Source organism: Sus scrofa, chromosome 4 (genome assembly GCF_054392235.1).
Source record: "Sus scrofa isolate SSC_HxYL_T2T_F1_AM1 chromosome 4, Sscrofa_HxYL_maternal_Yorkshire_Landrace_v2.0, whole genome shotgun sequence".
Lineage (NCBI taxonomy): Eukaryota > Metazoa > Chordata > Mammalia > Artiodactyla > Suidae > Sus > Sus scrofa.
In genome coordinates, this window is record NC_139386.1 from 135,186,347 (window position 1) to 135,203,263 (window position 16,917).

Consider the following 16,917-nt stretch of genomic DNA (forward strand, 5'->3'; position numbering starts at 1 on the left):
TTGTGTCCGCTACAGTGGAACCTCCACCCTTTTGCTCCAAGACAAACACTGATACGATTTCTGTATTGAGAGATCAGTATTGTTCGTTGACTTCTTTATACATGTAGTCATACAGTCTGTGCTCTTTTATTTTGTTTTTGAAAATAGCTGGGGTTTTTTTTAAGTTTTATTGAAGTGTAGTTAATTTACAAGGCTGTGATAAGTTCTGCTGCATGACAAAGTGACCCAGTCACACATATGCGCAGATCCATTCCCTCGCAGATTCTTCTCCCCCGTAGATGGTCACGGAAACTGGGTAGACTTCTCTGTGCAGGTCCTCGTTGGCCAATCGGTCCCTCAACCTCAGTGTTTAGCTAACATAATCCTTTTGAGATTCAGATATGTTGCTGCGTATATAGGTTGTTCATATCTTTCTCTTGCTGAGTGGTGTTCCATTGTGAATTCATACAAATAGCAACATTTGTTTTATCCAATCTTTTAACAGAAAAGGTTTTGTTTTCCAATCTGGGGCTCTTATGAGTAAAGTAGCTATAAAATTTTGTGAGCAAGTCTTCTGGTGAGCGTATCTTTACACCTCTCTTAAAGTGGAAGGGCTGGGATGAGGTTGGGTACATGTGTGACATTCGAGGAACCGCCGAGCACTGTTCCAAAGCAGTTGCGCACTCACCACGTGGAAAAGCTGCAGTTGCTCCACAGCCTTGTCAACATTGCCTACTGCCCGTCTCTGTGGTCGAGCGCATGAGCTCACCACAGTTCCTCTCAACTTGTTGATAAATGATGGGGTCGATCTCTTTTTAAAAGTTGAGGTCTGATGGATCTGCAAAGCTCTGTTACTTTCAGGTGTTGATTGCCTTTGTATGTGCTTACTGTCCATTTATGTGTTTTCCTTCGTCCAGTGTCTCCGTCCTTTCCCCACTGTGATTGGATTCTTTGTCTTTTTATTTCTGATTTGTAACATTTTTATGTGTTCTGGATATGACTGTGGTGTTAGATATATTGGTTTGAAAGGTTTCCGCTCTGTAGCTCACCTTTGTATTTATTAATGGTGCCCTTTGATGAGCACAAACGTTTAGTTTTGATGCAGTCCAGTTTGTTATTTTCTTTTATGTCTAGTGTTTCCTCTGTTCTAAGAAATCTCTCTATACTATAGTTGTGAAGATATTTACTTGTATTTTTCTGGATGTTTATATCTTAACTCATATTTATATCTCTGAGCCAATGTGTATTCATATTTGTATTCATAGGAGTAAAATTCTTTTCCCAAGCATATGTCTAGTTGTTTAATATCATTTATTAAAAAGAACTGTTCTTTAGCCACTGAGTTGCTTTCCCCCACTGATTGGCACAGGCCTTTGTGGAAAATCTGTTGACCGCATGTGTGTAGATCTATTTCTAGACTCTACATTTGGGGATGTGTTTTTGTAACCTAGTACCTAATCTAATTTGGTACATGTTACAAGAACACTTGAAGAGAATGTGTATTCTGCACTAGTTGCTTGAAGTATTTTATAAATGTCCAGGTTAAATTTGTTGATAATGTTCAAATATTCTCCAGACCTATTGAGTTTTTCTGTGTTGTTCTGCAATTATTAATACTACGGATTTAAATATCCAACTTTGATTGTTGATTCTTCTGTTTCTCCCTTAGTTCTGGCAATTTTTATTTCTGGTATTTTGAAGCTTTATTAATAGGTACATGCACATTTAGAATTGCTACAATCTTTTTTAAAATATTGCTTTGAAATGACCCTTCTTTTTCTTTCTCATGATCTGTTCTAAAGTAAAACCCTCACACCCGATTTCTTATGCTTAATGTTTGCATGTTCCCTCTTGTAATTTTCAATTTCTATGTCTTTATATTTAAATGCATGTGTTGTCAATTCCTTATAGTTGGGTCTTGCATTTTTCACATCAAATCTGAAAAGACCTTCTTTTCTGTTGAAGAGTTTAGTCCATTTATATTTAGTATAATTATCAATTTAGCCGCCTTCAAGTCTACGGTCTTGCTAGATACTTTCTGTCATTCTCCTGTTTTTCACTCCGTGCTCCTCACCTGTCTTCTTCCGTGTTCGTCAGGTAACTTTAGGGTTCCATTTTATCACATCTACTAACCCTTTAGATACATCCTTCTTTATTACTGATAGGTGCCAAAGCGGTTATAATAGTCATCCTTAATTCATCCCAGTCTACTTTGAATAATGAAGTATGTACTTTGAGTAATACAGTGTGTGTGATGTAAGTGCTTTGAATGGTCTAATTCCACTTGCCACCCTTCTCTTCATCCTGCTTTAACAGTCATATATCTTACTTCTTTATGTTACTTATACCCCAATACATTATTTTTCTTTTTCTTTAAGCAATTAATTGTCTTTTAAAGGAATTAAGTGAAGAAAACTAACAACGTGGTATCTTTACTTACCTGTGTATTATTTCCCGTGATCTTCCTTTCATGCTGTACATCTGTATTTATACCAGACATCGTTTTCTTTCAGCATCAAGAAATTCTTTTGATAGTTCTTGGTGAAAGTTATTTCAGCTTTTATTTTCCTGCCTTAATTTTTAAAGGCATCTTTCCTCAGTATAGAAGTCTGTGTTGGCAGATTTTTCTTTTGGGACAACAAAAATTCATTTGTTGTCTTCCAGCCTCAGTTGTTTCTGATGAGTAGTCAGTCATCTTTCCTACAGTGTGCCTACGTGTTGTTTTCTTTATATAGATCCTAGTTTGGGTTCACAGAACATCTTAGACCTGTGGGTTGATGGTTTAAATCAAATTTGGAAAAAATTCAACCAATATTTCTTTGAATATTTTTATGCCCTGTTTTTCCCTCTCTTTGCTTCTGGGACTCACTCATATGTATATTAGAATACTTGATAATGTCACACAGTCATTGGGTTTTTCTTTTTTAGTCGAATGCTTCGGTTTAGATGCTTTCTGTTTTCCTGTCTTCAAGTCATGTGATCCTTTCTTTTGTACTTCCGGTCTGATGTTAAATCTATTACAATTTTTTTCATACATTGTATTTTACGGCATCAGATTCTTAACCTGCTGAGCCATGATGGGAACTCCCAATTGTATTTTTCAATTTTCAGGACTCTCATTTGCATCTTTTTAAAGACTTTCACCTATTTCCTGAAATCCCTCCTCTGGTCATCGTTTATATCTATCTTTTCTTAATAGTTTATTTCTTATCATAATAGTTATTGTAAAATCATTGTCTGGTAATTCCAAACCTGGATCATTTTGGGATCTTCTTTTATTCACAGATCTTTATTCTCCTTAATTATGGGACAGATTTCCTCTTGTTGGCATGTCTATTAATGTTTTATTATATACTGCGTAATATGTTGTAGATACTGTATTATGTTCTCTTCCTCTGAGTTATGTTCTAGCAGTCATTTGGTTATTGGTAAATAAGATCTTGATTCTATGGAGACTTGGTCTTAGTCTTCATCAAAGCAGACTTATTTCAGTTTTGCCCTTGGTTCTAGGGTACAATTCTTAGCCTCGGGGTGTGGTCCTCACCCCTAATGGCCCTTCTGGAGTTTCAGTGGAAACACAAGGTGCTTACCACCCCTCTAACTTAGGAAGGGTTGAACCTTAAACTTTTTCTTCCCAGGAGAAGGCAGTTGCTGAAATCTCTGTCCATCTCTTTCATCCTCTAAGCTCTTGTCTTCCATTAGATTCCTTTAAGACTGAAGACTCACCCAAGGATTGAGAGGATGCACATTTGGGAACGTCTCCCTTGTCGTTGCTTTCTTTCTGATATTTGCTCCCTCTATTTCAACCTGCTTTCACAACCCAGAACTTTTACTTCTGCCTTGTCAACCTAGGAAGACTGCCGCCTTCCACTGGAGCTTGATGCCGATGCTCTGAGCGAACTGGGACTGCCTGCTGGGGAAAAGCTAGTTAAACGTGGACCTCACCTAGGTTGCTTTCCTTTTTCAAGGGTCATATCTCCTCCAATTCCTTCCTGCTGTTGTTAGTATCTGATGCCTTCCAAGGGTCGCATGTTACATGAGTTATAACCATTACCAGCCAGGGAATTCGTTTGATATGAGCAGCTCTGACATTGGTGCAATCGGATCGGTCACATTGTGTTAAGTACATGATACAGTTAGGGGCCAGCACCTCCAAAAATAATTACTCTGTAGCAGAAGGCAAGGCCTAAAGCAAATAAAATAACTTTTGGCAGACTTTCTAGTACTTATGTGCAGGTGCAAACATACTTTGGGGGCAGCCAACATTGCACACATAAACAGCAGTCTGCTCAGTGCATAGGCTACATGAACTCATTCCCTAAAAATCTCCTGTCTCCTGCTTCTATCTCTCTCCTATTGATACTTAACCTTCTTTGACTGTTCCTAAGAGAAAAGGTAAAAATGGAAGGGATATTGTCCTCAATTTCCAGAACAAATTTCTACATACTGCATAAAGCAACATGCTGGCCTATGAAGTAATAATACCCAGCCACGTCACCTCCACTCCCTAGACTTCTCTTTCCTCTGCCAGGTAACTGAGCATCTGGCTCACATTTTTTCCTCCTCTTAGAATCTCAGATCAAATGATACCACCGTTCACGTGGTATTCCACTAGTGACCAGTGCCTCGCCGCTTCTCATTCTTGGCCCAACTCTTGTGTGTTTCCCTTCTGTACCATTTGTTCGGGATCAGTGCTACCCCCTGTCCAGTGGTTCTGTCCGGTTGATGATGGCTAAGATCTCTAAACCTATCTCCCCACAATTTACCACATCTTCCTCATTTTCTAATGCTTCACTCCCTCACAATCACTGAGAGCCCCCTTTCTACTCTGCTGCAGTGTAGCTCAGTTCATCACTTTAACACCCGTAGTCTATTTCAGTTTTGTCCCTTTCCAGTTCACTAATTCCTGGACTTGATTCCATTTGTCCACTCCTGTACCTGCAGGATGGGGGAAAATAAACCAGGTCCTTAAGCCTAGCCCGTTCTCCTGATTATTGCTCTTGAACAGTTGAATATTTCCAGGCGTAATGCCCAGCATCTTTCCACATCTTATTAAACAGACATGAGTGAAGGAGCAGTTTGAAAAGCTGGCTCTACTCCTGTAGAGCGGTGCTATTACCCAGCACAGGGCTTTGGATTACTCCCTTAACCCTACCTTTTCCTGTCTATAAAATGAGGACGGCGGATTTCCCGTCGTGGCACAGCGGAAGCGAACCCAACTAGGACCCATGAGGTTGCGGGTTTGATCCCCGGCCTCGCTCAGTGGGTTAAGGATCCGGCATCGCTGTGAGCTGTGGTGTAGGTCACAGACACGGCTCGGATCTGGCGTTGCTGTGGCTGTGGTGTAGGCCAGCAGCTGTAACTCCAATTAGACCCCTAGCCTGGGAACCTCTACATGCCGCGGGTACAGCCCTAAAAAAGACAAAAGACAAGAAAAAAAAAAAAAAAAAAAAGAGGAAGCCCACACTTCATCTAAGTATTTTACCAGCCCATTGAAGCTACAGAGAGGCAGATCCCAGGCTGTGAGGCGTGGTGGTGACAGAGGGCGGAGGGACTGACTGCCTATGGACACATGAAGTTCCCATCTGTGAAAATGCAGGCACCGCCAGCCTCGGCATGTGCCAGAGCAGACCCGGCACGTAGGATGAACCCAAGGAGGCAGCCTAGGCAGAGGCGTTTGCTGGACCCTTTACCCCCCAGCACTGCCGAGTCTCTCACACGGGTTTCGTGCTCCACGTCTCTTTGCAACTTGACCCAAGTGTCTGGAATTTCCTCCCACCCCCAAAAACCTCAACCTAATTTTCCCCTTCAGTTGGCTCCAGGCATAAAACAGTTCTATTCCACATTACTGTTTGTATTTATCCAAGAAAGTTTTAACTTCTTTAATGTGAAAATCAAAGGATGTTATTACTCAATAACCTTTAAAAATAAGAAGAGTAAAATTCGACAAAAGGTAATTTTTATTTCCTTGTGACCTGTACTCCCCTCTCTCTATTCACTCTCCACCCCTGTAGGTAAATAATCTTTGACAGAGAAAGAACTCCTGGAGTCTTATTTAAACACAAACCCAGAATCCAGTTAATCGTTTCCAAAGGTCAGTTAATCATTTCCTTGATTGAAATTGAGTCAGACTAAATACCCTATGTATGTATTAAAATAAGCTCAGAACTATGTCTTTCATTCTTTACTTAAAGCCTTATGAGAGCTAGAGCCATTTTTATTGAACAACACCCAAGGCAATACCTTGGAGAGCTGCTTTGGTGAGAATAGAAAGTTACAAACAACAAATTCAGTAGATCACTGTTACCAAACCAGTGTCGGGGACAAAGGTACCACCTACGTTTTAAGGGTAGCTCTTACAGAACCAAGACTTTGAGCATTGGCAGTGGCATTTAGCTGCCGTATAGGTAACCAAATGGTAAGAAGTAAATAACTTTACAAACCTGCTTCATGTATAAAGTGTAGCTTGATTTTTAGTCAGAAACAGGCAACCTGTTCTGATAAGGGGAAATGAAAAATTAATCAGAGGCCACTGAACAGTTGCTTCCTAGAGATGGTTAGACTGCATCATTCAGACCCAACCTCCTTTTCTCTGCTTGGGGCTGTTTCTCCTCTTCAGTAGATGAACTTTTCTTGACTCTTTGATTCAATTTTGCACTCGTCCGTCCTTGCTTTAAACATATTCCCTTAAAGAGTAACTTTTATTATTTTGTCCATAACCAAAGCTTAAGTGTTTTCTAATTCCCCCCTACCTTGAATTAGTGTTATTTGTTTTTGTTTTGTTTTTTGTCTTTTTAGGGCCACACCCATGGTATATGGAAGTTCCCAGGCTAGGTGTCATATTGGAGCTGCAGCTGCCAGCCTACACCACAGCCACAGCAACACGGGATCCAAGCCATGCCTGCGACCTACACCACAGCTCAAGGCAACACTGGATCCTTAACCCACGGAGCGAGGCCAGGAATCAAACCCACATCCTCATGGATTCTAGTTGGGTTCGTTACCACTGAGCCACAACAGAAACTCCCCGAATTAGTGTTATAAATATTTTGTCTGCTTACCATGTAAAAATCTGATCTATGCTGTACAAAAACTCAAAGCATTATAATAATCAGATGTTAATTTTACTTTATTGGTAGATTTTTTAAAGAGCAAAAGCCATGGTTTTTATATTTAAGAAGGAAAGTACTCTGAACATTTGTTTATAGTAATTTTGTTTCATTCCCTCTCTTATCTGCTCTCTTTTTCCTGTTTAAAGTACAATGTATGATAACTATAGTGAGGCAGATGATTCCTATAAAACTTATTGCTGTCAAAACCCCTTTCAATATAAGATCATCTCTAGCAAGGACAGGAGCAGAATTTGGGGGAATTGACAGAGATGCCTGGGCAATGTTAGATACAGCAGACCTTAAGGAGTTCCTATCTACCGCTCGTATTGCCACGTAAATTCGGTGGCTTCTTTGTGTCTCTCCATCAGCTTGATGTTCAGGTCCATTTGTGAAAAGCTCGGGTGAGAATGTAAATGTCTCCTTGGTACCAGCCTGCTGAGGCTTTAGCTTTGATGAATTCACTAAAATGGCACTGTTGAAGTCATCTTGAATATTCTGTAGACTTTTACTTATTCTTATTTCATAGCTTTTAGCTGAAATTAAAAAAAATATGAATAGCAAGTTAAGTGATTTTGAGTAAGTTCTCTAGGTCGTTGGAAAGGGCTAATGATGATAGCAACAAAAAAAAGTTAAAACACCTATAGGAATAAACAAATCAAGAATATGCATATAGACAAAACTTTGAAACTACATAAGAACTCATATTAAAACCTGAACAAGAGAAAAGTCTTAGTATTTTTTTTTAAATATCAAGATTTGACACAGAAAGATGTTATTTCCCTAAGTTGTTCTGTAAATTTTACATGATTTTATCAAAAGTGCCTCTAGTTTCTATTTTAACAAGCTTATTGTAAAGTTTAAACAGAAAATAAGTAATCACGTCTAGCCATATAGTCTAAAAAATAGCAATTTCTTAGTAGAAGGACTGACCTTAGATATAAAAACTCTGTAATGGAGTTCCCGTCGTGGCGCAGTGGTTAACGAATCCGACTAGGAACCATGAGGTTGCGGGTTCGGTCCCTGCCCTTGCTCAGTGGGTTGACGATCCGGCGTTGCCGTGAGCTGTGGTGTAGGTTGCAGACGCGGCTCGGATCCCGTGTTGCTGTGGCTCTGGCGTAGGCCGGTGGCTACAGCTCTGACTGGACCCCTAGCCTGGGAACCTCCATATGCAGCGGGAGCGGCCCAAGAAATGGCAACAACAGCAACAGCAACAACAACAACAACAACAACAAAAGACAAAAGACAAAAAAAAAAAAAAAAAAAACCTCTGTAATGCTTTAATAACTAAAAAAGCTGTCATACTGTTGCATGAAAGACTCATGTCTAAAAGTTGACCAAAATACATTGAGGAACTTGATACATGATAGAGGTAGAATTCAAATTAATAGGGAAAAATACAAATTTCTTGTTAATGGCATTTTGACAGTTGGGTAAAAAGCTGTAAAATATAGGATCCATACTGCAAACTTTTTTTTTTCAGGATAAACTCCAAAGTAATTAAAAATTTTGATGTAAAAAAATAAAAATATTAAGTATTTAGTAGGAAACAATATATGAATTTCTTTATAAACTTAGAGTAAAAAAGGCCTTCTATTTAAGACTCAAAATTCAGAAGCCATAAACAAAAAAATAATAACTTTAAATACATAAAATGAAAATTTTCTACATGGGAAAAAAAACCTCCTAGGCAAAATGTAAACATATATGTTAAGTAAAAAAAATATTTATATCTTAATTCAGAGGTAAAGTTTAGTTTTGGTAATGGTTGAAAGTGGCTTCTGATGGACTAACTTGCCATCGGATAACAAGTATAAACTCTGAAGAAAGAAATGAAAAAAATAAAAAACTACTGAAGCACTGGAATCTAAAAAAAACAAAAAGCAGAAACCAGACACAACCCATAAAAGAAGGGAACCAGACTGGGAATTATTCGTGTTTATACAGCTTTTTCCATGAGGATTTTCTACCTCAGAACAGATGGCTGGAACTGATACAGAAAGCCACTGTCATCTCGGTCTGAAAATGAAGAGGACAGAGTGTGGGATTGCCAGAGTGGCTGAAAATTTAGGGAGCCAGAGAGGGATGGCCCCAAATCTATGTACTAACATCTCTCAAAACATTGGAAGACCTCTGAATCGTGGTCTGTTTGGGTAAAAAAAAGCTAGAGCTCAAGGGGAAAACAACAGGTAGATGGTGAAAAATGGAGCAGACTTTGACACCGGTGTCCACCACAGGAGAGACAGAGTCTGCCACATTGCAGGAGCGAGGTCAGTACCTTGAGGTGTCCATTAAAACACTAGAAAAACTGCACCACAGGAAAAACGATTGTGTCCCAGAATTAAGGGATATGCCCTATGATTAAGAGCAAAGCTAAAATGGACAAACTCTAGCCAAAAGAACAAAAATTTAGCTTCCTCAAATTCAAGATGATCCAAGGTATCTACCAGAAACTTTTTCAGAACTCTTCAGAGGAATATAACCAAGTCCAGAGTCTATAATTTACTACCACACTGTCCAGTATACAATTAAAAATTACTAGATATGCAAAGAAACAAAAATGTGATATATGGTCAAGAAGAATATCAGCAAATAAAAAGTCGTAAATGACTGAGATTTGAAGTTAACATACAAGGACCTTGTATGTTAAAGTTTACCAGACGAGTCAGATACAGTCAGAGAAGAGATGTGCCATTGGAGGAGAGCTAAGGGAGTCTCGTAAAAAGTAAACGGAAATCCCGGAACTGAAAGGAAATACAATGAAAAACTTCACTTGCGAGGATTAATAACATGTTGGGCACAATTGAAGAAAAAATTTAACCTTGAACACAGGCTCATTAAAATATGCAAACTGAAGCACTAAAAAAAAAAAGCGAAATTGCACAGAACCCCAATGACCCTTAAGATCCACTACTATTTCATATAGTGTGTTTGTGTGTGATGCCGCATCATGTTTTTTATTTTTCATTAAAGTATAGTTGACTCACAATGAAAATAGTAGAATATAAATGTTGTCTAGGAAGGAAAGAAGAAAAGGAATAGAACAGACATTTCTTGAAGGTGTATTAACTGAAATATTATACATTTGATTAAAAGAACACTGCACAGACTCAAGGAGCTCAGCAATCCCAACAGAATAAGTATCAGAAAACCATGCCGAGTCACATCATGGCCAGTCTTCTAAACACCAAGAGAAGGAAAAGCAATTTAAAGCGGCCGGGGAAGAAGACACTTTCTACCTAGAGAAGCAGCAGTAAGAGCAACTGACTCATCAGGAAAAAAAAAAAAAAAATGAGAGTGCTGAAGGAAGCACATGTTGCCCTATAATTCTACATTAGAGGAAATCACTTTTAACATTGAAGAACGCATTTTCAGATAAATTACTGTCAAGAGAACTTTCATCCAAAGACCTCAACTATGAAGGAAATGGGGCTTGATAAAAATTCTGATCCACGGGAAGAAGAGGACTCCAACCGATGACTACACAGGTAACTACGGAGGGTACATTTTTTCTCTTTAAAATTTCTGAAAAACACGATGGTTTGAAACAAAAGCCATAACAGTGCATTGTGGGGTTTATAACAGATACACAAGTAAAATATCCGACAGTAAGACCACAGAGGGTGGCCGAGTAGTAAATGGGATTAACTTTTGCAAGATTTTCGTGTTATCTGTGAAGTGGTATAATATTAGTCAAGACAGACTGTGACACATTAAGAAAAATGCAGGTTACAGAACAGCTAATTTAGAGTGGGTAAAGGCAGGAATTTGGTTTTTATTTTCCTTATATTATTTTGATTTTTTAAATTGCGGTAAATACGCATACCATAAATTTTGCCATCTTTACCACTTTTTAAGTACCTTGTTCAGTAGTGTTAAGTACATTCACATAGCTGTGTGTTTTGATTTTCAAGCCATATGAATATTGCAATTCAAAGATAAAATTATAGATAACGAGTAATTACTAGATGCAAAAAAAGAAGGCTGCCTGTAGGACTAACCCACTCTAATAATATCATCCTATCTAAAATAACTAAAAATAGATTTAACAATGAATAGAGCAGCTTCCAAAGGAAGATTTAATTCCCAGAAATAACAAGCACAAGAGTCTCCGAGTTTTAATTTAAAATTTAAAATATTCTAGTCACTACATTTTGGACCGTTTCCAAATTGGTAATAAGTTTTATTTATTTTATTTTATTTTTTTTATTTATTTTCTTATTAGGGCTGCACCCACAGCATAGGGAAGTTTCCAGGCTATGGCCTGAATCAGAGCTGCAGCTGCAGGTCTACACCACAGCCACAGCAACTCAGGATCCAAGCCGCGCCTGCGATCTACACCACAGCTCATCGCAACACGGATCCTTGAGCCAGTGAGCGAGGCCAGGGATCAAACCCACATCCTCGTGGATACTAGTCGGGTTCTTAACCCACTGAGCCACAACGGGAACTCCTATAATGTTTTAATAATGAGGCTAACACTCTTCCTGAGCGGTCATTACAGTAAAGAGCCCTGAAGACTGTCAAAACAAAGTAAGCTTCATATTCGAATTTGTCAACGAGCCAGCCTTCTCTGAGTGAACACACTTGAGTTGCTCCTGCTGTGGGTCAAATACGACGGACAGACGTGGACGAGCAGCTGGGCTGACCATCGCTCCTGCCCTCACGCTGCAACATGTTCTCCTGCCGGGTCCGATGTTCTCTGCGGAGAAAGCCCTCCCCGTGGGGCTCTCCCAGTCTTCTCCTGGACACTGCAACTAGTAATATTTCATACGCCTTAGCACCTGCAAAGATCTTCCACACACCCAGCCTCTCCATGTGAGGCTGATCAGCCCATTTTCAAATGAAAAAGACCGGGACTCAGGTGAACCGTGACAACAGTCAGGAAGCCCTAGTGCTGGAAAGGAACTCCTTTCTTCTCACTCCAAATGCACTTCCTTTCTACTATGAGTAACTGCTACCGACAAGGGCGGCTGTGTAGCTGCAAAGACTCAAAACCAACTCAGCCCACACTCTCGGGAAGCATCTCCTTCCGTTTGCAAGAGTTGCCTTTCCCCCTCCCTGTGAAAAAGGAAGGGGGCTGGTTCTGTATCTCGATCTCTTAGATCTACTCCTCGTTCTGACCTCTGCCTCTCCATTCCCAGTGCCTTTCAGCTCAGGAGAGCAGCTGGAAGGCCACGGGCAAGGCACTGAACCTCCTAGGAACATTTCCCCCTTAAAACAGGCAGTCAGATGAGTGTATCTTTAAGAGCCCCACTGCCTCCCCGCCCCAGGCTGCAAACTGCTATAAATGCTGGTATTTACTGAGCCCTTAGTATGGACAGACCCTGTTTTAATCCCTCTTGGTGCCTTTTCTCATTCAGTTCTTGCAACAGCCCTCTGAGACGGGGAGTCTTACTATCCGCTTTTACAGATTAGAAGCCGGAAGGTTAGCAAATTAAGCCTAAGGATGCACAGATCAAAAGGAGGTCTGTCTGACTCCAAGCCTCCTGTTCCCCAGAGTCCTTGCTACTTTTCCTTCACGGGGTCTTTACCAATAATTCCTTGCAGGGAAACCCTGGCCTTGGATTCAGGACGTGGGAGGGAATCAAAGGCTTGACCCATCCTTAAGGCGTTTGCTCGTCCCCGGGGGAGCAGGCTCAGCTCCCCTCTTCATCTGAAATGCAGGCCACCCTCTCAGGAGGATTTGAGCCTTCTTCCACCCCAGCAGCGGAACTGAGGGTCGGGGTGAAAGAAGTGGGGAAGCGATGCCGTCGCTGGACAGCTTTTTCAGAAGCAGAGGGTTTCAGCAGTTTGTAGAGCTCCCACGTTCAGGGACGCTTCCGCACACCGCGGTGGGTCCATGTCAGCGGAAACCGAGCCACAGCCGGGCTGGAGGACTCAGCGGGCGGCCAGCGGGGTGGGAGAGGCCGAGCCTGGGGCTCTCAGAGGCCTGGCCCTCCGCCGAGGCCCCGCCCAGGCTCCTGACCGGGCTCTGCTGCCCCACGCTGACCTCTAAAAGCTGCCAACACCTCTGTCCCCAAAGTCTGAATTACGCAAATGGCACCAAGTTGTATGTAAATTGGCTTGCTGACCATTTTATGCCTTTTTTCTTTCTTTCTTTCTTTTTGTCTTTTGTCATTTCTAGGGCCGCACCTGCAGCATATGGAGGTTCCCAGGCTCCGGGTCTAATCGGAACTGTAGCCGCCGGCCTACGCCACAGCCACAGCAATGCAGGATCCGAGCCATGTCTTCGACCCACACCACAGCCCACGGCAACGCCAGATCTTTAACCCACGGAGCAAGGCCAGGGACTGAACCGAAACCCCGTGGTTCCCAGTTGCATTTGTTTCCGCTGCGCCCCGACCAGAACTCCAGTGCCTTTTTTCTTTTAACATAGGGTTGTGGAGTTACCGTCGTGGCGCAGTGGTTAACGAATCCGACTAGGAACCATGAGGTTGCGGGTTCCGTCCCTGCCCTTGCTCAGTGGGTTGACGATCCGGCGTTGCCGTGAGCTGTGGTGTAGGTTGCAGATGCGGCTCAGATCCCGTGTTGCTGTGGCTCTGGCGTAGGCCGGTGGCTACAGCTCCGATTCAACCCCTAGCCTGGGAACCTCCATATGCCACGGAAGCGGCCCTAGAAAAGGCAAAAAAAACAAAAAACAAAAAAAAACAAAAAAAAAACCCAATAGGATTGTAAGTTCTAAGAGTGCAATGCCGTCTTAAATTACTTTTATATAATGTTTAGCACTGCGCTGAGCTCTAATATATTATATAATATTATGTTATATGATATGATATGATAATGCCTTAGCAAATAATACGTTTTCATGTCAATTTACGGAGGAAACGTAGAATACACTACCTTTATAGCAGAAATAAGGATCCTGTGTGGTCCTCAGTTTAATGCTAATTTTGCCCACACTCAAAGAGAACCTAAGGAAATAATTCATTCCATAGTGCCGTCTCTCTATCATACATCCCCAGAGATGCCAGTGATGTGGCGATGCTTGCTTATTCCACGGACTCCTTCGTTTTCTTCTAGGATGTTGTGTACAGTGAAGCGTTGGCACTGGGTATATACTGACAGACCTGAGCATGTGAGCTGTTTATTTCCTGCTAATAAGGTTTTAAGTGCAGTCAAATGTATCCTACTTGCAAAGCCAGAGACCCTACTGTTTCTAACTCTGGCCACAGAGGCGAGGAAACCGCCTTCCTAGACAACGATCTGTGGAGAAACACAGGCGATGAAAGCCCAGGATGACGAGTTCAGCAGGCCCTACCTGCTAGTTGATATGCTGTGGCCAGTTGGTCCATTTTGCCATTGCTGGGTCATGAAATCAGTTATGACAGAGTGATCTCAGCAACTTGAAACACATCCAGCCGCTCCCACCCCGGCCCACCCGTCGTGTGGTTTGAGGGTCTGATACAGCAGCTTGGTCTCCCTCTCATCAGGGAGGCTGGTGTGAAGTGCGACTTCTTTCTTCCCCTTAGTGCCCTTTGTAATATCAGTTGTAAACTCAAGTCCCATTTGGTTGTAGTTCTTTTCAAGCCATTCAGAACCACTAATAGTGCATGTTCACTTTCTCTCTCCTCTTTTAATTTAATGGCATAGTTGAAACCACCAGTGCTCTTGAGGAGAACAGTTCCCCGTCGTAATGGGAGTCTGAGCTTGTGTTTGTCTCTTAACACACTGCCGTGCCCTGAGGCCGTGAGAGCAGTGAGAAAATGCTAGAAGGCAGGTACCACTCCAACCCTGACATACAGACGGGGTGAGTCCTGGTGACCCCTTACTCCAAGTGAGCAGCTCGCTTGGGCTCCAGCAACGCAAACCAGGAGCCCAAGAAAGTTCGTGGGCCCGCTTATCTTTCCTTTGCTATTTGCTATGTCATCTCAGTTCATATGAAATAGACAGTGTAGTCCTATTTTCCACATACACAACTGAGGCTTACCGAGTTTAAAGATTAATCAGCTATCCTCATAGCCAGAATGGCAACTATTTTTTTCCTAATGTTAAATTACAGTTGTTTCCCTTATACAAATGATATGCCCTTCCCACAGTTTCAATTATTTCACATCCCTAAACCTTAAATTAGGAGAATCCTTGATTCAGAATGGAAAACATTTCATTTCCTCCTTCTCTGCCAAGAAGAGATAGGTTGTGATAACAGAATTTAAAGACAAAATTACAATATTGACTATGTCTCAGCAGTGCAGAATCATTTGTAATTAAGATGCTTCTGGAGGATGTCATAAACAGAGAATTATAAGCCAAGGAAAAGTGATCCAAGTTGAAAGCCAGACTGGCAAAGGCCCAAAGTGGTCCCTGTGACTGACCGATAGTGACAAAATTGGCTCTTAATAGAGAAGGTTGGTTCCTGGGAAATCTCAACCAGACTCAGCAAATAAACCATTTAAATGTGTCAGCAGCAGCAGTCATGCTCTGATAACGGTAAAGATGTTGGAAAAGTTATTCGTTCAGAAAACTCAGTCTGTTGAGTTGCTCCTGGGATCAAGAGGTGAGGCAGGTGGCAGCCTGAAGGCCACAGGGGCGTTAGGAAAGGGGGAGAGGAAGAAGGACCCCGTCCACGTCCAAGCAAGGGTCAGACAGCCTCCGTCAGGGCACTGATCCCGGCCTCCTAACAGAAATCGTGGCCGGAGTAGGAAAGGACGGTGCTCCGAGTTTTGCATGAATTATGGAATTATTCCCTAAACATGACTTGTACATCCTTGAATAAATATTCACCGTCCAATCTTCAAATACTAATTGCCCCCAGTATTTGGAAATCCATGCTCTGCAATGCAGAATCCACTTCTTCTGACTAGACCACCGTTAGGTGTGGTGGTGTGTTCCCAACAAAGACTTCTGTGGCTCAGTGTCCTTCAGTTTGCCAGGGCCTCTTCGGCCCTGGGGGGGCGGAGACAGTCTCCTCCTAGACGCCAGGGTACGTGGCTCTGTCAGCACCTCAACCCTTTTCATGACAACCCTCTGCAGCCTTGTCAGCTCTAAGCCCCCAAAGCTATTTTTTACCCAAATCACCCCTGACATAGCTATTGAAAATGCCACCTTCGAGAAAAATGTGTAATGAAACCAAGACACCTACCCTGGCCCTGATCAAAGTCTTCTCCAGGTGCAGTCCAAGATAAAGCCACCTCCTCTTCTACTTTCACAGCTTCCAGGTCAATAATTTTGCATGGGGGAAACATGTCAGGGTGGGGGCCGGCTGGAACGCCCAGCACAGAAAAGGAGCCCCCCGAGGCTGCTCGGCTAAGGCCCCACTTTTGTTCCTTCTCACTCCTGCCCACGGGTTTTCTTGGGGCGTTCATCTGAATATTGCCTGTGACACCAAAGCAAAGAAGAGACAAAATGACAAGTTACAGTCTCCCGAAGGGCTTATCTTCGCAGATTATGGCGAGGCATTTTCAGACCCTTTTCCTTTGCGACGTCTTTGGGAAAGCAGATTGTTTACTCAGCAATCCATCTCCATTCATCTGCTCATTCACTCAGGAAGTATTTTGAAGGCACGTGCTGTGCCAGGAATCATGGACAAAACAGCGTCTTTCATAGACTGTATAGTCTATTTATAAATGTATATTTACAAAGTGTGGTGGAGATAAGAAGGAAAAAAACCAGAATGCTAAGAAAGAAAAACACGCAGGAACACACTTTAGCAGAGTATCAAGGAAGGAACGTTTAGAGGCTCCTGAAGGATGAGCGGGTCAGCCGAGGTGAGAGTAGGGGTTCGGGGTCTCTGAGACAAGGGAACGGGTTTTGTAAAAAAAAAAAAAAAAAAAACTCTGAGGTGCAGAAAAGCTCTGCAAATTAGAAAAACTTAGTTAAACGGAGTTCC

The 16,917-nt window shown here is 41.9% G+C and overlaps 2 protein-coding genes across 9 annotated transcripts in view; one reads left to right on the forward strand and one right to left on the reverse strand.

Annotated features, from left to right (window-relative positions):
* Positions 1-16,917, forward strand: part of ODF2L (outer dense fiber of sperm tails 2 like) — a 604,788-nt gene that overhangs the window by 461,986 nt on the left and 125,885 nt on the right. The gene's annotated exons all lie outside the window — the stretch shown is intronic.
* The window catches only part of CLCA2 (chloride channel accessory 2), a 33,214-nt gene continuing 23,387 nt past the window's right edge, over positions 7,091-16,917 (reverse strand). For all 3 annotated transcript variants that reach the window (XR_014844928.1, XM_003125930.5, XM_085024205.1), the window contains 2 exons: positions 16,171-16,404; positions 7,091-7,624 (listed from right to left, as the gene is read on the reverse strand). Coding sequence is in view for 2 of the 3 variants with exons in the window: in XM_003125930.5 (XP_003125978.3) it covers positions 7,182-7,624; positions 16,171-16,404 (677 nt within the window). In the remaining variant the exon portion in view is untranslated. The remainder of the gene's footprint in view (positions 7,625-16,170; positions 16,405-16,917) is intronic.